General features: G+C 42.3%; 2 protein-coding genes and 1 long non-coding RNA gene across 7 annotated transcripts in view; 2 read left to right on the top strand and 1 right to left on the bottom strand.

The window, feature by feature from the left end:
• wdr1 (WD repeat domain 1) overlaps window positions 1–4,043 on the top strand; it is a 73,401-nt gene extending 69,358 nt beyond the window's left edge. Inside the window, exons 10-16 of the mRNA XM_076014466.1 lie at window positions 346–438; window positions 580–731; window positions 1,355–1,439; window positions 1,567–1,677; window positions 2,117–2,287; window positions 2,386–2,530; window positions 3,230–4,043. Of these exons, the coding sequence (XP_075870581.1) occupies window positions 346–438; window positions 580–731; window positions 1,355–1,439; window positions 1,567–1,677; window positions 2,117–2,287; window positions 2,386–2,530; window positions 3,230–3,336 (864 nt within the window). The 3' untranslated portion in view covers window positions 3,337–4,043. The remainder of the gene's footprint in view (window positions 1–345; window positions 439–579; window positions 732–1,354; window positions 1,440–1,566; window positions 1,678–2,116; window positions 2,288–2,385; window positions 2,531–3,229) is intronic.
• LOC142880487 (uncharacterized) lies at window positions 297–15,981 on the bottom strand. Its single transcript, XR_012925447.1, has 3 exons — window positions 15,969–15,981; window positions 580–754; window positions 297–438 (listed from the first exon to the last, which is right to left on the bottom strand). It is a non-coding gene; the product is annotated as an uncharacterized LOC142880487 (long non-coding RNA).
• Window positions 6,809–16,831, top strand: part of slc2a9l2 (solute carrier family 2 member 9, like 2) — a 69,134-nt gene continuing 59,111 nt past the window's right edge. The window contains exons 1-3 of one of the 5 annotated variants that reach the window (XM_076014471.1): window positions 6,809–7,067; window positions 10,973–11,062; window positions 15,105–15,200. In XM_076014471.1, coding sequence (XP_075870586.1) covers window positions 11,018–11,062; window positions 15,105–15,200 — 141 coding nt within the window. In that variant the 5' untranslated portion in view covers window positions 6,809–7,067; window positions 10,973–11,017. Of the gene's footprint in view, window positions 7,068–7,377; window positions 7,502–10,972; window positions 11,063–15,101; window positions 15,201–16,831 lie in introns of those variants that run through there. The other 4 variants (XM_076014473.1, XM_076014470.1, XM_076014468.1 and 1 more) reach the window with 4 other exon arrangements.

The raw sequence follows: 16,831 nt of genomic DNA on the forward strand, positions 1-16,831 counted from the left end.
TATTACACGTATTCTACAGTTATACTCTTTGCTGTTTTTGACTTTTTTTTTTAGGGTCAATCTCTCTATTATTCCGAAAAAAATAAAATGTCTCATGAATCTCAAGATAAAGTTATTTTCCACCAGATCAAAACGTTTTAGCTGGTTGTTATAAAGTGATCAGTAAAGGATGGCGGCCTTTTCTCAATGCGTTGGTGTCCTCCTGTTCATCAAAATCTCTACCTGACCAAACAAAGAACAAAGTGGCAAAGAAATAATCATGTGGCTTTTGCTAGATTTAATTTGCTACAAAATTGGTGTTTCCTGTTATTTGTTCTATTAAGCACAAACCTTCCTGTCTTTCAGGGTCACATGAAATCCATCCAGTGTGTGACGGTGCACAGAAACGAAAGCGGACCATACATCTACTCAGGGAGTCATGACGGACACATCAATATCCTTGGACTGATAAAAGTCACAGAGCAATGACAAAAAAATAATATGAAATATTGACTAAGACGGCACTTGCTCAGCACTTTTCTGCCTCACTTGCTATCCTCGCCCACCGTTAACCTTTCCTTAGCGGTAGCCTCACATTACTGGAATGCAGACAATGGCGACAGCGACTGCTTTTCAGGGAAGGGCCACACCAACCAGGTCAGCAGTATGGCCGTCAACGAAAACGACGAGCTGGTGTCGTGCGGCATGGACGACACGCTGCGCTTCACCAACTTGAACAAAAAGGAGTACAGGTCAGCATGCTCGTGTGCCACTTCTTTCATGTTAACATGCTGTGCTTGAATTGTGACCTGAAGGGGATGACATCGTCTTAAATTTTGGGTGATAAGGGTACCGGAAGGCCAGACTCCTGCATTTCTTTTTTTTTTTTTTTTAATTCATGAATGAAGCTGATTAGTATGGAAGCACATTGCATTCACTGGATAAAATTTCTTTTGAGGCACCTTATCTCATAATGTGCTTCCGTACCTGCACAGTGTTGACATACTAATATTCATACCATCGTCAATTTTAAGGACTGCAAGTATTTCCTTGTGTTTCAAACCGAGAAGGTAGTCATAGCAGTTTAACTGCAATAGCGCCATCATTGCCCACTGATGATAAAGGATTTAGTCATTTCCTGTTTCTTTATTTTATCTCATAATTGCGAGATCTTTTCTCATAATTACAAGATAGGGTGCCTAAAAATGTTTTTTTATCCAGTGAATGCAAAGCGCTTTCGTAAATTAGACTAGCTTTGCGCGGATTATCTAATCAGCCTTTGTGGATGCTGCCAGTTCCTGTTATATAAGTGGCTTCTCAAACATTGTTTGACATTTGCCCATCTGACATTAAAGGCATTGTTTTTTACTTTCAGTCCCTCTGACGTGGTGAAAATGGATTCTCAGCCCAAAACTGTGTCTGTAGCGGGAGCTCTGTCACTGGTGGTGTGCATCAATGAGGTAACAACAAACTTCTGTCCTTTTTTTTTTTTTTTTTTTCAAATCTCACAGCTGCCTACACACATGTAACTGTCTTTATTGTCGTTATTATTATTATTACGGTTCATGTGTTTTTTTTTCCCCCAAGATTGTCCTGGTCAAGGACAAGAAGAAGGTGTTCTCAATGGTGGATCACGGCTACGAAGCCACTGTTGGAGCGATCCATCCTGGAGGCACCACTGTTGCCATCGGGGGGGATGTAAGTGGACATCTTAAAACTCTTGACCATTACTTGAAATGTCTCTGGGCGTAATGGAGCGATTAGTGCAGTGGAAACTGTCCCAGATAGATGCAATGGTAGAAGTTTCATCCCTTCACTTCTCAGAAAACTACAGCAGCATCAATGCCATTGCCTCGTGTTCCCAACACACCTTCCTGGTCTTCTTCTACTTTTTGCCTTTTCCTCACTTTTTTTTTTTTTTTTTTTTTACATAATTCCATTTATATGTATATAGAACTGATTTTATAGAAATGCTGTCTTTTAGAGGTTGGCAAAACTTAGGAATTCAGAGCTAAAAATGAGAGGGATCCACATTACGTACAAAGTCACATTCAGCTGTCACTTTTAAAAGACATTGAAGTAGGTAGGGTGGGAAGGGATTTGTGATTAATTATTTCCCTTTTTTCTGTTTTTATAGGATAAAAAAATTAATCTCTACTCGGTCCAGGGCAACACCCTGAAGGCCGACAAAGTCTTGGAGGCCAAAGGGCGAGTCACAGACATTGCCTTCTCCAACAATGGAGCCTACTTGGCTGCCATCGATGAGCAAAAAGCTGCCTCAGTGTTTGCTGTGGCTGATGGCTATTCGGTGAATTTTAATTTTTTTTTTATCATTGTGCTTTAATGTTTTTTTTTTTTTTTTTTAATAAATGGTAATTTCCTATTTCTTGTTTTCTTTTCTGCAAGGTCAAAAATGTGTTTTACGGGCACCACGCCAAACCAGTGTGCCTGGCCTGGGCGCCTGACAACGAGCACTTTGCTACTGGTGGAATGGACATGATGGTGTACGTCTGGGATGTCAGTGATCCAGAAAAGAGGTTGAAGATCCCAGGTAGTTCACTTTATTTGTTTATTTGTTTAAATCTAAGGACATTTCTTTATGTAATTTTGTGCATGCCTAACCCCCAATTTACAGTAAAACCGTCTGCGCGTTCGCGGCTCTGAAGCAAATCGCGGCTGTTAAAGTCAGTGTGCAAGTTCACACCATGCGTGGCGCGGGTGCGTCTCAGAAACGTCCCAGATGCGTGAAACTGCGACCGCTTACTTTTTCGCATTTCACGCGCAGCAGGCAGGAAGTCAGTGATCGGAAAACACGGTGGATCCAGTTGATTTTCAGCCTAATATACAATGTGCTGGATTTTACTGTGAGACGTCGACGTGATGTATCAGCTTCAACACTGTTCAGTTCGGCTGTCAAATAATAAAGCAGATTTCACTTTAAGTCTGAAACTACAATAAACAAAATGCAGGTGGACCTGCATTTTGTTTAATACCAGCAGTTTGGTTTTTCTTTTCTTGTACACAGCGATACTTGAGACACAGTTGGAATGGGCAAAAGAGTTTTGTTTCACTGTTGTTGTCTATAAATACACGCGAAACTACCCGGGTTGTCGCGTGATCTTGCAATCCTCGCGTGAACCGATCGAGCTGCCGTGTGAGAGGATCTGGAGGGAAAGAAGTGCTCCTACCTTGTGCACGTGAACGTTTAAGCATTTCAAACGGTATTCTAACGCATTTGTGCATCTCGCAGATACTCACCGGTTGCACCACGTCAGCAGCCTGGCGTGGGTCGATGACCACACTCTGGTCACCGTCTCCCACGACGCCACCATCAAGGAGTGGACGATTACTTACTGAGCTGCAGGCAGATGTACGTCCACACCTCCAGGGAAATGGACTACTGTAGACTTCTACATTTCTTTTTACAAGCAAACAAACTCTTCACTGTCTGAATGATGTCGTGTGTCGTTTGTAAACATCTGAATTGTGAAACACTGGTGGCCGGGGAGACACTTCCCTCAAGTGACCCCTGTATCTGTCTGTTGCGGTTAACCTGAACTTCTAATCGGATGCAAAATTAGACAAATTCAATGTAACATGAATGCTTTTTTGCATCTGAGTGTTTTCAACCCAGATTAATACATTCCATACGTTCTAGCTTTTCTAGTTTAGCTGAAATCACTTGTAATTTGCTCAAAAGTTAAAAACGAACCAACTGGTTGTTTACTTTAATTGAAGAACACAATGTTTGGAACAAATAAAAACCTTTTGGTCACAGCCCTAAAATGAGAATTGGTCCTGTTTTCAAGGGGACATTCTTTTCATGCCTTTGTTGGTGATTGACTTCCTGTTTAACTTGGGAGCAGTAATTGGGAATGAAAGGAGAATGATGTCTACAATCGCTATGCTGTGTGTTAAGAGTTAGAAGTCTTGTGTTGTCACTATGCTTGTCTCACTTTTTACTTTCTCCTGTGTCTTTATGCATTTGCTTCCATGATTGAAGCAACTAATTGATAATAACGCTGATGATGATAATAAACACTTTGTATGAAGTTGCCCTTTCATTCAGGTTTGCACTGTGTTTATTGTACATTTCGGTGCATGTAGCATCTTGGGTGGATTTCACCAAGTGCGTTGAGTCGTTTTGTCTGCTGAAACGTGGTTTCAAAGAGGAAACAAAATAACGTTTAAAGTCGACTCAATGTGTCCACGTACGTCAAACCCACTTTTATCTCAGGGTCCACGTGCTTCCCCATTTGATCCTGAGAGGGTCAGACTGTATTTTAGAAGTGCTATAATAAAATATAAGGTATTGCAAAGCAGAAGAAAACAACAAACTGTGATGGGAAGAAAGATGAATGCAGTTTGTGAGATCTTGAGGAGAAAATAATAATAATAATGATAAAAAACGATAACCAATAATACCTTATGCGTTCATCATGGTCAGTGCTCGACTCATCTTGGGGTAGGGCAGCCTTCAGTGGACAAACCGGGAACTACATCTCATTTTGTTGGCAAATATCAATTATTTCCCTGGCTACCCTCGACTCCTCGGCTTGAATCTAAAGTCACAAGTAACACAAGTAACACAAGTAACAGCTAACACTGAGTGAAAGCGCGATATTTTCCCAATAAAATATCTGGCTTTCTTCCCGGTGAAATCATTCAGGTACTCTTGTATTTGGTTGTCACCTAGTTTATTACAGCCACACTAGAGGGCGCTGTAATGTGAGATTGACATCAAACAGTTAACCTGACATCCTGCTCATTTTGCACTGTTCATCTTGTTGATAAAATACAAAACATTGAGGTGAGGAAATATGTGATTTGTATGAGTCAGAGTCATTTTTATGTTGATATTGATTTTGTATTAAACGCGTGTGGGTTATCGGTCACTTAAAATCGAATGCTTATTAAAAAAAGTCAAAGGTAATGGCTTTGGTGGTCCAGAAAATAACAAAAATAAAATTATTCAGAGGCCTCATCTTTTTCTCACAGTGTTTATCCACACAGTGAGACTGAAACCTGGATATTTAGGGACTGATTTATATCTAATATGTACTGTTGTACAAATGTGTACGGTTACAAACAGTTGCATGCTCCCTGCCCATTCCCATTATAAATAAACTAAATTAACTTTAATGAGCCTCATGTGATGCAGCGGAGTCTTTTCAGTTGGGTGCCTGCTCCAGTAGCGGGCTGAGGATTTTAACGGAGAAGTTGGTCCGCTCTGACCTTCAGAGTGCATGGTAAGTTTTTTGTTTGTTTGTTTCCACTGCTTTCATCCATCCATCCATTCATTCATTTAGAGAACAGAGGAATAGTGAACAATCTGCTGGGTAGTGCGCTGCCACACTGCTGACATCTGCTGAGCTCAACGCAACTGCTGAACTACAGCAAATAGTGAACGCCGGCATTTTTTAAGACACTTGATCAAGGCATTAACATGATAATAAACAAATGCCTGAATGATACATTATATAAATAACTTTCATACTTTCATACATACGATATACGCTGCTAGTTTAAACAGACAGAAGCAGCTGGAGACTTAAAAAAAAAGACATCAGTGCCAAACTTTCTGCAGTTGGGGAAAAACAGTTAGAGCTAAAAATATTAGAAATAAAATATTTTGTCATTGCCTGTTGGTCACACTATTCCAGCCTCACAGACAGAACTGAACACATCCTATCAAACCTACCGCAACCTGAAGCATGAGCTGGGAAAGACAAGGGTGTGTGAATCTTTCAGGCTTGGTGTTTGTTACTCCACCACATGGGAAGTTCATGGAGCTGGCCGTGCACAGTGTGTCTCTTTTTCGACACACCACAAAGACCCTGTTCCAATTTTGGGGGGATTTATTTCACATGCCTATCAGGAAAGGAGCCAATTGAGAACATTTAGTAAGGGGAATACGGCCAATAAAAATGTGTAGCTGAGGCTTAACCCAGATATCAGGTCGAGACTTTCTCCTGCTGCTGAGGGGCAACATTAGAGGTGAATCATTATGCTACTCTGTTAAAAGAACTGCAGTGCTCGTGCTGTTCTCTGCAGCCTCTTTCTTCTTCTTCTTCTTCTTCTTCTTCTTCTTCTTCTTCTTCTTCTTCTTCTTCTTCTTCTTCTTCTTCTTCTTCCTGTGGATTTAAAGAGCAGGGGCTGCAGCGGTTTCTTGCTTTCATCACCAGTGAAAGGATGATGATTGGCTCTTCAGTAGATACTGGCTGAAAAAAAAATTAAAAACTCAGGCCACTGCTTGATTTCAATTGTGAAATACCCAGCCAGCTGCACTGCAAGGTTATCTTTGAAGAGCATGAAATCACACATAACACACACACACACACACACACACACACACACACACACACACCTGAGGCAGCTGTGACTTCTGACTTGGACCTCTGACTTGGTCAGCTCGCCACTCTGCTCTCTCCAGATGCCCCGGCCTCCACCACTCGTTTTTCTGCTTCTCTAGAATAATGAGGCCCACATGTTTTTAATAGGGATGACTCCCAGGCAGAGTCATCCACATGTGAAGCTCGAGTGTAGAGCAAAGAAAGCAGACATTGTTGGGAAGGTCAGGGAAAAAAGCCTGCAGAGAGGAGGAGACTGTTTTTTGAATGAAAGGCAAAGCTCTCGTGCTGCGGCTGTTGCTGCTGTTGTGTGTGCTGCTGTTGCTGCTGCTGCAGCTGCTGCTACAGCTGCTGCTGCAGCAACAACAAGCTCCAGTGTGTCTCCACTTGGCTGCTGTGTACACTTCTTCTACGAATGTCAGAACCAGGGGGAAATGAAGATCTCCTGCCTCACTCTGTGGAATAACTCGGAATGTCACCTCAACCGCCTGGAGAGCAGATTTTATTGTCTCACAGCTATCTGATCTGGGAAGGTTTCTTTACTTCCCTGCTCCGTTCCCTGGCCTGCTGTGCATGTGGAGGCGTGCTACTCTTTCTACATAAATGCAGCCAGGGAACGCAGCAGAATCACAGAAAGCACGGATCCACTGTGGGGGCGACGGCCATGTGTCTACTGAACTAATTTGCAGCTTGGTGTTGGCCTTTAGACGTTCAGAGAGGTGTAGCGTGTGAATCAAGGTAAGCAGTTGCAATCCTTCACAGTCACTCATTGTCAATGATCAGCCCACCTGTCACAGTCGGACTGGGCGTCTCTGCACCTTGAACCTTGCTGTGTTTATATCTCCCTATCATTGACAGATATTTAAATCTCCCTCCTCCTACTTATATTCAGATCTTTATTTTTTCACCCAGTGGAGCAGCCTCGCACCATCAATTATCTAAATAACCCTATTGATTTCCAGAAACTCTGCACAGTTGGCTCTCGGAGGAATCCAAAGGGCAGAGTAGAGACTTTAATTTGTTAACACCCTTTTTGTTTTCAGAGAGAGGGGAGAATCAGATTCCATCAGAGAATCCAGGGTCAGTGCAGAAGATTCATCCAGCGCTGGTGGACAGGATCTGGAGATTGGAGATTGTAGAGATGCGGGAGACCTCTGGGGAGTCGTCATCAGGTGAAAATGAACCCCAGGCTAAAAATATCATATACCTCTTCTTCATGAAAGGCACCAGGGTCTGAATAGTGGAGCTGATATACACTACCAAGTCAAAAGTTTGGACACATACTTCTGACTGAATGTTTTTCTTTCATTTTCATGACTATTCACTTTGTAGATTGTCACTCAAGGCATTGAAACTATGAATGAATACATATGGAATATTTACTAAACACAAAGTGTGAAATAACTCAAACAAGTTTTATATTTTCAATTATCTAAAATAGCCACCCTTCATGTAAAATATATATAACATAACATATTTGGTTATTTAAATGTTTTTCTATTACCACATTAATCCACATATCTTGGTCATATAGTCGATATCTTCACTATGTAGCTACAGTGCAGAAAGTAGTAAAGATAAAGAAGAAACAGGTGTGTCCAGACTTTTGACTGGGCGCGTACGTGTGGTGAGATTGAGCTGATGACGGCCAGGTGGTCTCGATTGCTGAGTCAGAGCAGGTGTGGGTCGTGGGTCGACGCGGTCACTGGAATGGCTCTGAGGTTAAATGGGGACAAAGCACAGTGGTCTCTGAGGATGGAAATGACACCTGACTGCAGTCACACAGCTGGGGGAGATCTCGTCATCTGTGTCATCAGAAAGGGAAATGCAGCAAGTTACCCTTTCTTTATCTCAGGGAGCAATAAATACCTGTCCGTAGAATCCGTCTTTTATTTGTACCCAAATAGACCTTGTGGTTGACATTAGGCACACAGCAGATCAGACAGCACAGATGTTTATATTTGGACATTGATTACAAGTAAGTAAATAGTCATGAAGGTGGGTTGTCAGTTAACCGAATGCGCGTGTGGTTGGACGGTTGAAAGAAGCCCAGGCAAAGGGAGACACATCATGCAAAGTCTGCACGGAAAGTCCCCAGATGGTATTAGAACCCGCAACCTGACTACTGGGACACAGTAAATTGAAATCTTGTGAGTGAGCCTGTGGTAAGAACTTAATTTGTTAGAGTAATTAGCGGTGAGAACAGAGACTTTATCGACTGACATCAGACCCCGATAAAAGACACCGAGCTGCAGGCGCTGCGATGGTAATTCTAAAGGCGCTACCTCCCATCATACATGGTCGTTAGTGAGGCAGGCACTGCAGAGCAATGCAGAGAAGGAATCGATTAAATATGATTTTGATTTCCTGTAATATTTGACTTGGTACATCTACAGAGTGGCCATTCCGCGCATGCGCTCTCTGGCACCCCAGGCAGCAAAAAACAAAGAGAAAAAAAACATCAACAAAGAAACACAAAATTACATTTTCTTGATGGATGTTAATTTGGTGTTTTGCCAAATGTCAACGACGTTTTTGTATCTGGGACTCATGAAAGCCAAACGCGTATTGATCCTCTCACTGAGGTCTGTCTGCTTCGGCCCAGAGTTTGTAACGCAGTAACACTGGCTAAAATGGTTCTGTCGAAATAAATAAATAAATAAATAAATAAATACTCTATTGCAGTAAATGATGAGCTCCTTGGGTATTTAGAATAAAGAAGCTGCGTTAGAATAGAAGAGCGTGATGTTGGGTGGGCGGCCAAATGAACGCGCACTCATCCCGTTCCTCCACATGGCAGGAGCGCCGATTGTGAACATGACGTAAGAGGGAGGAAGAAGAGTTAATTATTATTTACCGGCCCGTTAAGAGCCCCTGCAGGTCACTGGTCTTCCCGATAGGCAGTCAGGTAGGCAACGCAAACAGCCGCTCATCACATGAAATGTCCCTTTATTAGTTGTGATCATTTTGTAGATTTGTGCCATTATAGACGTGTTATGCAAATGTGCGCTTGTTATTTTTGCTGTTGCGATGTGAATTTATTTTTAAAGTTTTGTTTTTAGTGCACGACTATATGATACTATTAGTGGGTGGGGAAAAGTTAGCAAATATTTATTTTTGTGCATTTTTGGACAGTGCATCTATTGCTGAAAATGACTCATGTCCTCAACAGTTTGTAAACGTTGTCCTTGTTATTTTGCAAATCATTTGCCAAACACAACTTTCACTACATGCGCACTCATGGTTTAAAGATGCAGGGGCGCTATGCAGGGAAAACGTTCAGTAACAAAACATAAAATGCAATGAGATGATGAGAGGGATAGAGAGAGAGGAGTAGAGGAGGCAACTGGCAACAATATACAATTGTGTTAAAAGAGAACAAAACAGATCGTAAATATGCATAGCTAATTGTCAGATAGGGCATATATACCCATACAAACATACATGCGAGTTCATACAGTGATGATAATAATAATAGCGATGATAATAATAACGTTAATAGTAATAATAATAATAATAGTAATAATAATAATAATAATGATGATAGTAATAATAACAATGATAATAATCTACTCATGGATAAATAAAACAATAAGCTATGCAATAGTGTACAACAGTGTTACCCGTGCTTGTGTATATTTGTGTGTGTGTGTGCGTGTGTGCGGGTATGTGTGTATATTTGCATGTGTGTATACTTGTGTGTGTGTGCATGTTTGCATGTGTGTATACGTGTGTGTGTGTGTGTGTGTGTGTGTATGGATGTGGTGGTGTGTGTACCTGAATGTGGGGGTGGGTGTGTTTAGTCGGTTAATTATGATGATGATGATGATGATGATTATTATTATTGTTGTTGTTGTGAATGATGCATGGAACAACAGCAAAAATGCCCATGATGTCTTATTTAATGTCCTGAAATGATATTTCTTGGATGAATGCAATGACTCACACTAAATCACATCACAACACATGAGTCAAATTCAGGAATTAGTTCCAAAACCCCATGAGGGGTGACCACAAATCCCTTGCAGCACAGCTAAAAGTCTCCAGATATTCTCCCCAAAAAGAAGGGAAATAAACGTAAATTGTTGAAACCGGGATCATCCATATTCATATGTGACATTTGATAAATTGATTGATTGGTGAAATTGAAGAGTTTTAACCAAAGATTGATACCATTGTATCAGTAGGTAGGTCTTGGCTGTCAACGTTTTGCTCTTTTCGCCACAAATCGTGCCGTCCAACGTCAGAGTGCTATTGCTGGTATGACCACTAGGTGTCAGGGGAAGGTTTTGGATTTTCGATCCACAGGACGCAGTTGCAGCGCCCAGTGGCACTGAACCGGATAGATTTTGAGCATGCAGCCCTTCAGGGTTCTGCTTTAAATTTTTGTTCCAAAGTCAAAGTGCTTGTTGGTCGTCCATTCTTAAGTTTGAATCCCAAACTTGTCTCCAAGTTCTGCTGCACGATCTTGCGTGCCCTGCACATATCTCCACAAGTGGCACACATCAGCATTTAGTGCCACAGGCATTTCCTTATCGGCCTGATGAGTCACCCCAAAAACTGTGTTTCCTCCTCCTCCTCCTTGCCCACTTGCTAATATGTTCTGTTCGCCGGCTCACATGGTTATGACTTTCTCATTGAAGGTTTGCGGGACAGTGACGCTGAGAATCCACAGGAGGGTGACCTGGATGACCACGAGATGGGCGACTCACAAAAGCAACCAAAAAAGGTTGGTCACAGAAAATAGAGCAAACAGCCACAGCTGCAATGCTTTATTATTCTCCTCCACTTGCCGCCTGCGTGTCATTTGACAAAGTGACTTAGACGGATTGAGTCACGGCTGTTTGTCCTGCAATGATTTGTGGTTTATGTCAAACGTGAGTTGCACTGACAAATATTTAGGGTACTTGAGAAAAGTATTGTTAAAACAAAGAACGGATTTGACTCTCCTGAAAAGAGAAATCTGCATTATAGAATGCAATGCTTTTTACCGCATTGCATTATTGCTGGAGGGTATAAGTGCATGTCAAGGCAGTGTCTCCTTTACAACTCAGCGATAGTTTTAAAGAACTGCTTCAAACTTGGTATAATTACACTGTAAACTGGGCGCAGACACTGCAGTACTTTGCCCTTGTCCTTGCCTTATGCAATAAGTGCCATCGGGACTTTCACTTTACACTGGTAGAGCATCTTTACAATAACGTGAGTCAGGCAATTTGATCCAGTGTTGCAAAATCAGACTTCAACTATATTGTATGTTTTTATTACATTTTTTTGTTTTTAATTCCTGAAGGCCTCGCACGCCTTCTGAAAGATCTTTTTTATTTTGGATTTTAGAAGGTGAAAGTGAAGAGCAACAGAAGAAAGATAAAAAAAAAAAAAAAGTGTCACTTGTTTACACACACACCTAAATCAACGTCACATCTGCAACGCTCAATTGTTTTCTGCATCACATGGCGTCGCAATACACAAGTTTAAAGAACTGGCGTAACAGTGACAATGCAAGGAAACATGATTCAACTGACTGAATGAGCTTCATTGTGCCTTTATAAGGTGTATATTATTATCAGTGTTTTTCTTTCAGAACAGACACATGGCTATTTTAAGATGTTATTATAGTACCGTTACATGTTTCGACGGCAGCTTCCATCTACCTCACAAGGTCACCTGGGTGGTGTTGGGTGCCAGCTGATATTAATGCGTCACACAACACCACCAAGGGGACCTTGTTGGGAAGACAGACGCTGCCTTCAAAACATTTAAAGGTACGAAAATAACATGTTAAAATCCCCATGTGTCTGTTATAAAAGAAAAACACTAATAAACAGAACTTTGCAAACAGCAAATCGTAGCAGACGTAAAAGTGCCTTAGGTATCAGAATATGCAGAAGTATTTAACTTCAATGGAAGAGCTTCAATTTTTGACAGGAGGGGTTTTGCAGGGGTTGTCTGCAGGAATGCAGACAGCAGGTCACCACGGTGATACAACTTGTTCCTGTGAAGGAAAAAAAAACCCAACACATGTAAAACACAGACATCCCCTGACAGATAACACCAGGAGTTATCTTCTTATCATGGCTGCACTGTCAGGCTGCCCTTAGATCTCACAACCTCTGTTCAGAGTGCGAGCTGCAGCCTCTTTTAGTCCTTGTTGAGATGAGTAAATGGCAGGGGGCGTGTCAGGGTTAATTAACCTGTCAAACCAAGGCTCAGTGCCGTTTTCTCCCATTGACCCAACCTGTTCGCAGTTGCTGCCCCCTGCAACCTTGAGTGCAGGAAGAAGCGGGTATTGAAAATGGATGGATGGATGTTTGGTTAGCACTGTCGCCTCACAGCAAGAAGGTTGCGGGTTTGATTCCGGGCCTGGGGCCTTGCTGTGTGGAGTTTGCATGTTCTCCCTGTGTCTGTGTGGGTTCTCTCTGGGTTCTGCAGCTTCCTCCCACTGTCTAAAAACATTCCTGTGTGTGTGTGTGAGTGTGAATGGTTATTTGTCCCTCAATGTGGCCCTGCGACTGAAGTGGCGACTTGTCCAGGGTGTCACCCTGCCTTCAAACTATGACAGCTGGGAGAGGCTCCAGCAGACCCCCCTGAACCCCCTGAGTACAGGATAAAACGAGTATTGAAAATGGATGGAGGGATGGACGGGAGTTTTCTTAATAATAATAAATTCAGTAAATAATCAATAAAAGTATTATGGAACTACAATGTCCCATAAGTTGCGTAGTACAGTTACGCTTTGTTGTGCCTTGATTCCCACTCCTTCTTCTCCAGTGGCTGTGTGGGTTCTCTCCAGGTTTCAGCTTCCTCCTGCAGCCAGAGAAAATACACGTTAATCTAACCAGGTGTGAATGTTTGTTGGTTTCTCTGTGTTGCCATGTGATGTAGCAGCCACTTGTCCAGGGTGTAGGAGTTGCAGCTCAGAAGGTGATCAGCAGCTCCTTCTTGTGTGTGTGGGAGTGAATGCCAATTAAAAGCCAATTGACACGTTTATTTCTGTCTCGGGAGGCTGATCTGCGGCTGGCGAAACAGACTAGCGTCTCTATTATGTCGCTGTCTGTACCGCAACTTCCTGCGGATCACACACACACACACACACACACACACACACACACACACACACACACACACACACACACACACACACCACTCCACAAGGCAGCTGCTATAGTCTGTAGGCATTCTAAGTGTTAGATAAGCAGAAAAATCAATGTTGTCTCGGCTTAACGCTGTCCCTTTTCATGTGACAAATCTCTAATATTGGATTTTAGATTTAGACTTCTGACAATGAAACGTGATCTATGAGAGGCGTCCCATTCTATTGTGGTGGGTGTCGGGGATTCAATCCATTCCCAGTTGGAATCAAGTTTCTAAGGGCCAAGAAGTGCAGGGTTTTAAAGGGCAAATTTGTTTATTGTACGCACTTATCGGACTGACTCACTTGTGTCGGACTGTATATGGCACATTTTCCCATGTGCCTGGTTGTGATCGATCAAATGAGGACTCTGTCAGGAACCTGGATGGGAGCAGGACTCAATGCACTTTTATTTACCGGGTGACATTTTAAGGTTGCACTTCTGACTGGTCACCTATTTGCATTTGGCATCACACTACATTGAATTTCAATGAGGAGCCATCTTCAAAATTGGATTAAATAAACCTAATTTGCTGCACTCAACTTCAAGGGTCGATCATTGGAGGGTGCGGGAGCAAGCAAATGAGCGCAAGAGATAGAGAGAGGAGTATGCTTCAGGCTGGATGTGTTCAAAACCAATATGCTGTAAATTAACTGAGGCAAAAAGCAAACAACCAAACAAGTAATAAGGGACACAGAGGGAAGGGACTGTCCCACAATCAAAGGTCCCCTTTCAGATCAGTCCATAAACTATATGTGACTGATATTCCAGAACTAGCTGATATCTGAAGAAGCAAAGGATGGACTTTTCTTGTGTTCGTTAAGACACAAACTATTGTTAGAATATATTTATGAATGGAGGTTTGCACCAACGTTGGACATCACTACACTACAAATGTACTCAGCAAGTTAGAACAGTTCAGAGTAAAAAGACAGTAATTGTGACATGGTAACGCTCATGGCTGAGGTGGGTGTTAGGAATCTATTGTTCTAAACATTAGCAGTGACATTTCCACCATGCGGCGTGATAGTACTCCCAACCTTAAAACACATCCCAACATGTTCAGATGGAGATCTCTGTTTACAGCCTCCCGCAAGAAAACACTCAGTTGTGATCTCAGTCTGAAGCTATGTTGCACCTCTGGCACATTTCAAAAGTGAATAAAACAAAGTTGTCTCTGGCTGGTGGAGCTCCCATGGAACGGGGTGAGGTGTCACTACCTTTTGGGACATTGCAAAAGGCTGATTGCGTGAACTGAATATTTTAGCTTCACAATGGGACCTTGGACAGAGCCAGAGAACACACATGTAATTTGAACACACAATCATCCAGTTCTGTTCATTCAGCTCTGCCACAACATCCTCTGTCTCAGTTTTTCTGTCTTCTTTGTATTATGTAATGTTTCATCACAGCAGCGCAACAGCTCTTGTTGGTTACATGCTTGTGACCATGAACGGATCACTCCATTGCTTAATATTTGTTATTTACGCAGCCATATGGTGAAGGGCAAAGGGAGGAAGCGACCAAGTTACTCTCGGCGGAACACATTGACCTACTGTGCATGCCGTCACTCTGCCTGGACTTTGTTCTGAATGATTGTGAACTGTTTTCTTTTCTCTCTTTGCTCTTTTGAAAACAGCAGGTCACGTCCTGCCTGTTCAGCACCGCCTTCTTCGGTGCCCTGGGCTCCTCGTATATCTACGGCTACAACCTCTCAGTGGTCAACGCCCCCAGTTCGGTGAGTCTCTCTGTTCAATGTCTTGTTTATAGAATGCTGGACGCAGGATGTCAAGTGCTCTTTGAGCCCGTGGCTGCTCTGGCCTCCCATCGTTATCTATATTGGATTTCACTACTGCTGCTTTCTCAATATTTGAATGGTGGAAGAGCACTCTCACTCACAAATATGTAACAATGAAGCAGATAAAGCGCTTTGATGAAGGTCCAAAAAGTCAACACAATATTTCTTCTAATGGCGCAGGTAGCAGTATTTTTTTTTTTTTTACAAAAACAAGATGCTCTTGTTAATGCTTTCGTGCTTTAAAGCAGCTCTAGGTAACTTTTCGACCATAAAATTATGATTCCAAACTCAGTAAAGCGGTAGATAAACGATTAATAGGATCAATGGTGCCGCCTCGGCAGCGAGAGGGGGGTTGTGCCGGCTGTAACTGCGCTGCGTAACTTTCAAGCGCGACCCGACAAGCCAGACGAACCACTTTACGGCAACGTCACACGTTTATTTAGAGGCAGTCTTACATACTACTATTACAAATACATAAGATTGTAAAATAACTATATCATGGAACCCAATAAGTAACCTCGATGAAAGACGAAGTAATAAAAGTGTTGAACGTTATTGTCGTAGCAAACTCATGGCAAGCTCAAGCTACCTCGAGCTGCTTTCAATGAAAGTGTAATCCTGCCCCTTCAGACGTAGCAGTTCGAGAAAGTACCCTTGGAAACCTTCACAGTTGCATGATGCTACAGTTCAACATGCCCTACAGTTTACCTACACCCAAAACCCACAGGAGTTATCAACCAGTGTGTTGCCAACTCCAACATAGTTGGTGTCAATTCGTACCCCTGCAACCTGGCCTTCGATAAGGCAGGCCACTGCTTGCATCATCTACTTCCTCCTCCATTATCCCCCTCTTTAGTTTTGTAACTTGTGCAATCCCGTTGCATACTCAGGGCTGCTGGTTATGATGAGTCTGCTCTGCAGTTGCCTCCAAGATCCTCTTTTTTCAGTTTTTTTCAGGGAACCTCAAGACTGAAACTGTGACACGAGACTGGAGGCTTTTTGTTGAGCACTGTGTTCGTTCAATGAGGTCACACTTTCAAGTTGGCACTGACCCTAACAATAACTCATAACTCCTGCTTTGCCTGGGCGTCTCATTTGAAATGTGCTCTGCCATGGTCGGCCTTGGCAAGCTGCTTCACTTCACCGCAAAAAATATTCTGATGTTCTCGCAGTGGTTTCTTTTGAGCACTTTAATTGTGGTCCCAAATCAGACAATTTAATGAATAATTTATTTACTCAAAGAAAAACAGTACTTTAAGGGGCGTCTGAGTTCTAAAAGTACAACTATTACTAAGTATATTGGCCCAATTTTGATTAAAGTGCATTCTGCACCACAGCTGTGGAAACAACAGTGTCAAACACCATCATCAGCATGCCTGTCAGATGGACTGACAGCCAATCAAAATACATCAGAATTTGCAAGACGTGACATTTGCCGCGCTACTCACTCATCAAAAGTCTGCAAGACCCCTCGTCATCTGACCATCACTGTGGCTTGCTAGACATTTTTCAACTTCAGTGAACTCACAGTGCCATGTTTTTGTTTTTTTAATGTTAGGTTTGATTCTTGT

Source organism: Nelusetta ayraudi, unplaced genomic scaffold (assembly GCF_046127955.1).
Source record: "Nelusetta ayraudi isolate G7.1 ecotype Tasmania unplaced genomic scaffold, CSIRO-AGI_Nayr_v1 ptg000168l, whole genome shotgun sequence".
Taxonomy (NCBI): Eukaryota; Metazoa; Chordata; class Actinopteri; order Tetraodontiformes; family Monacanthidae; genus Nelusetta; species Nelusetta ayraudi.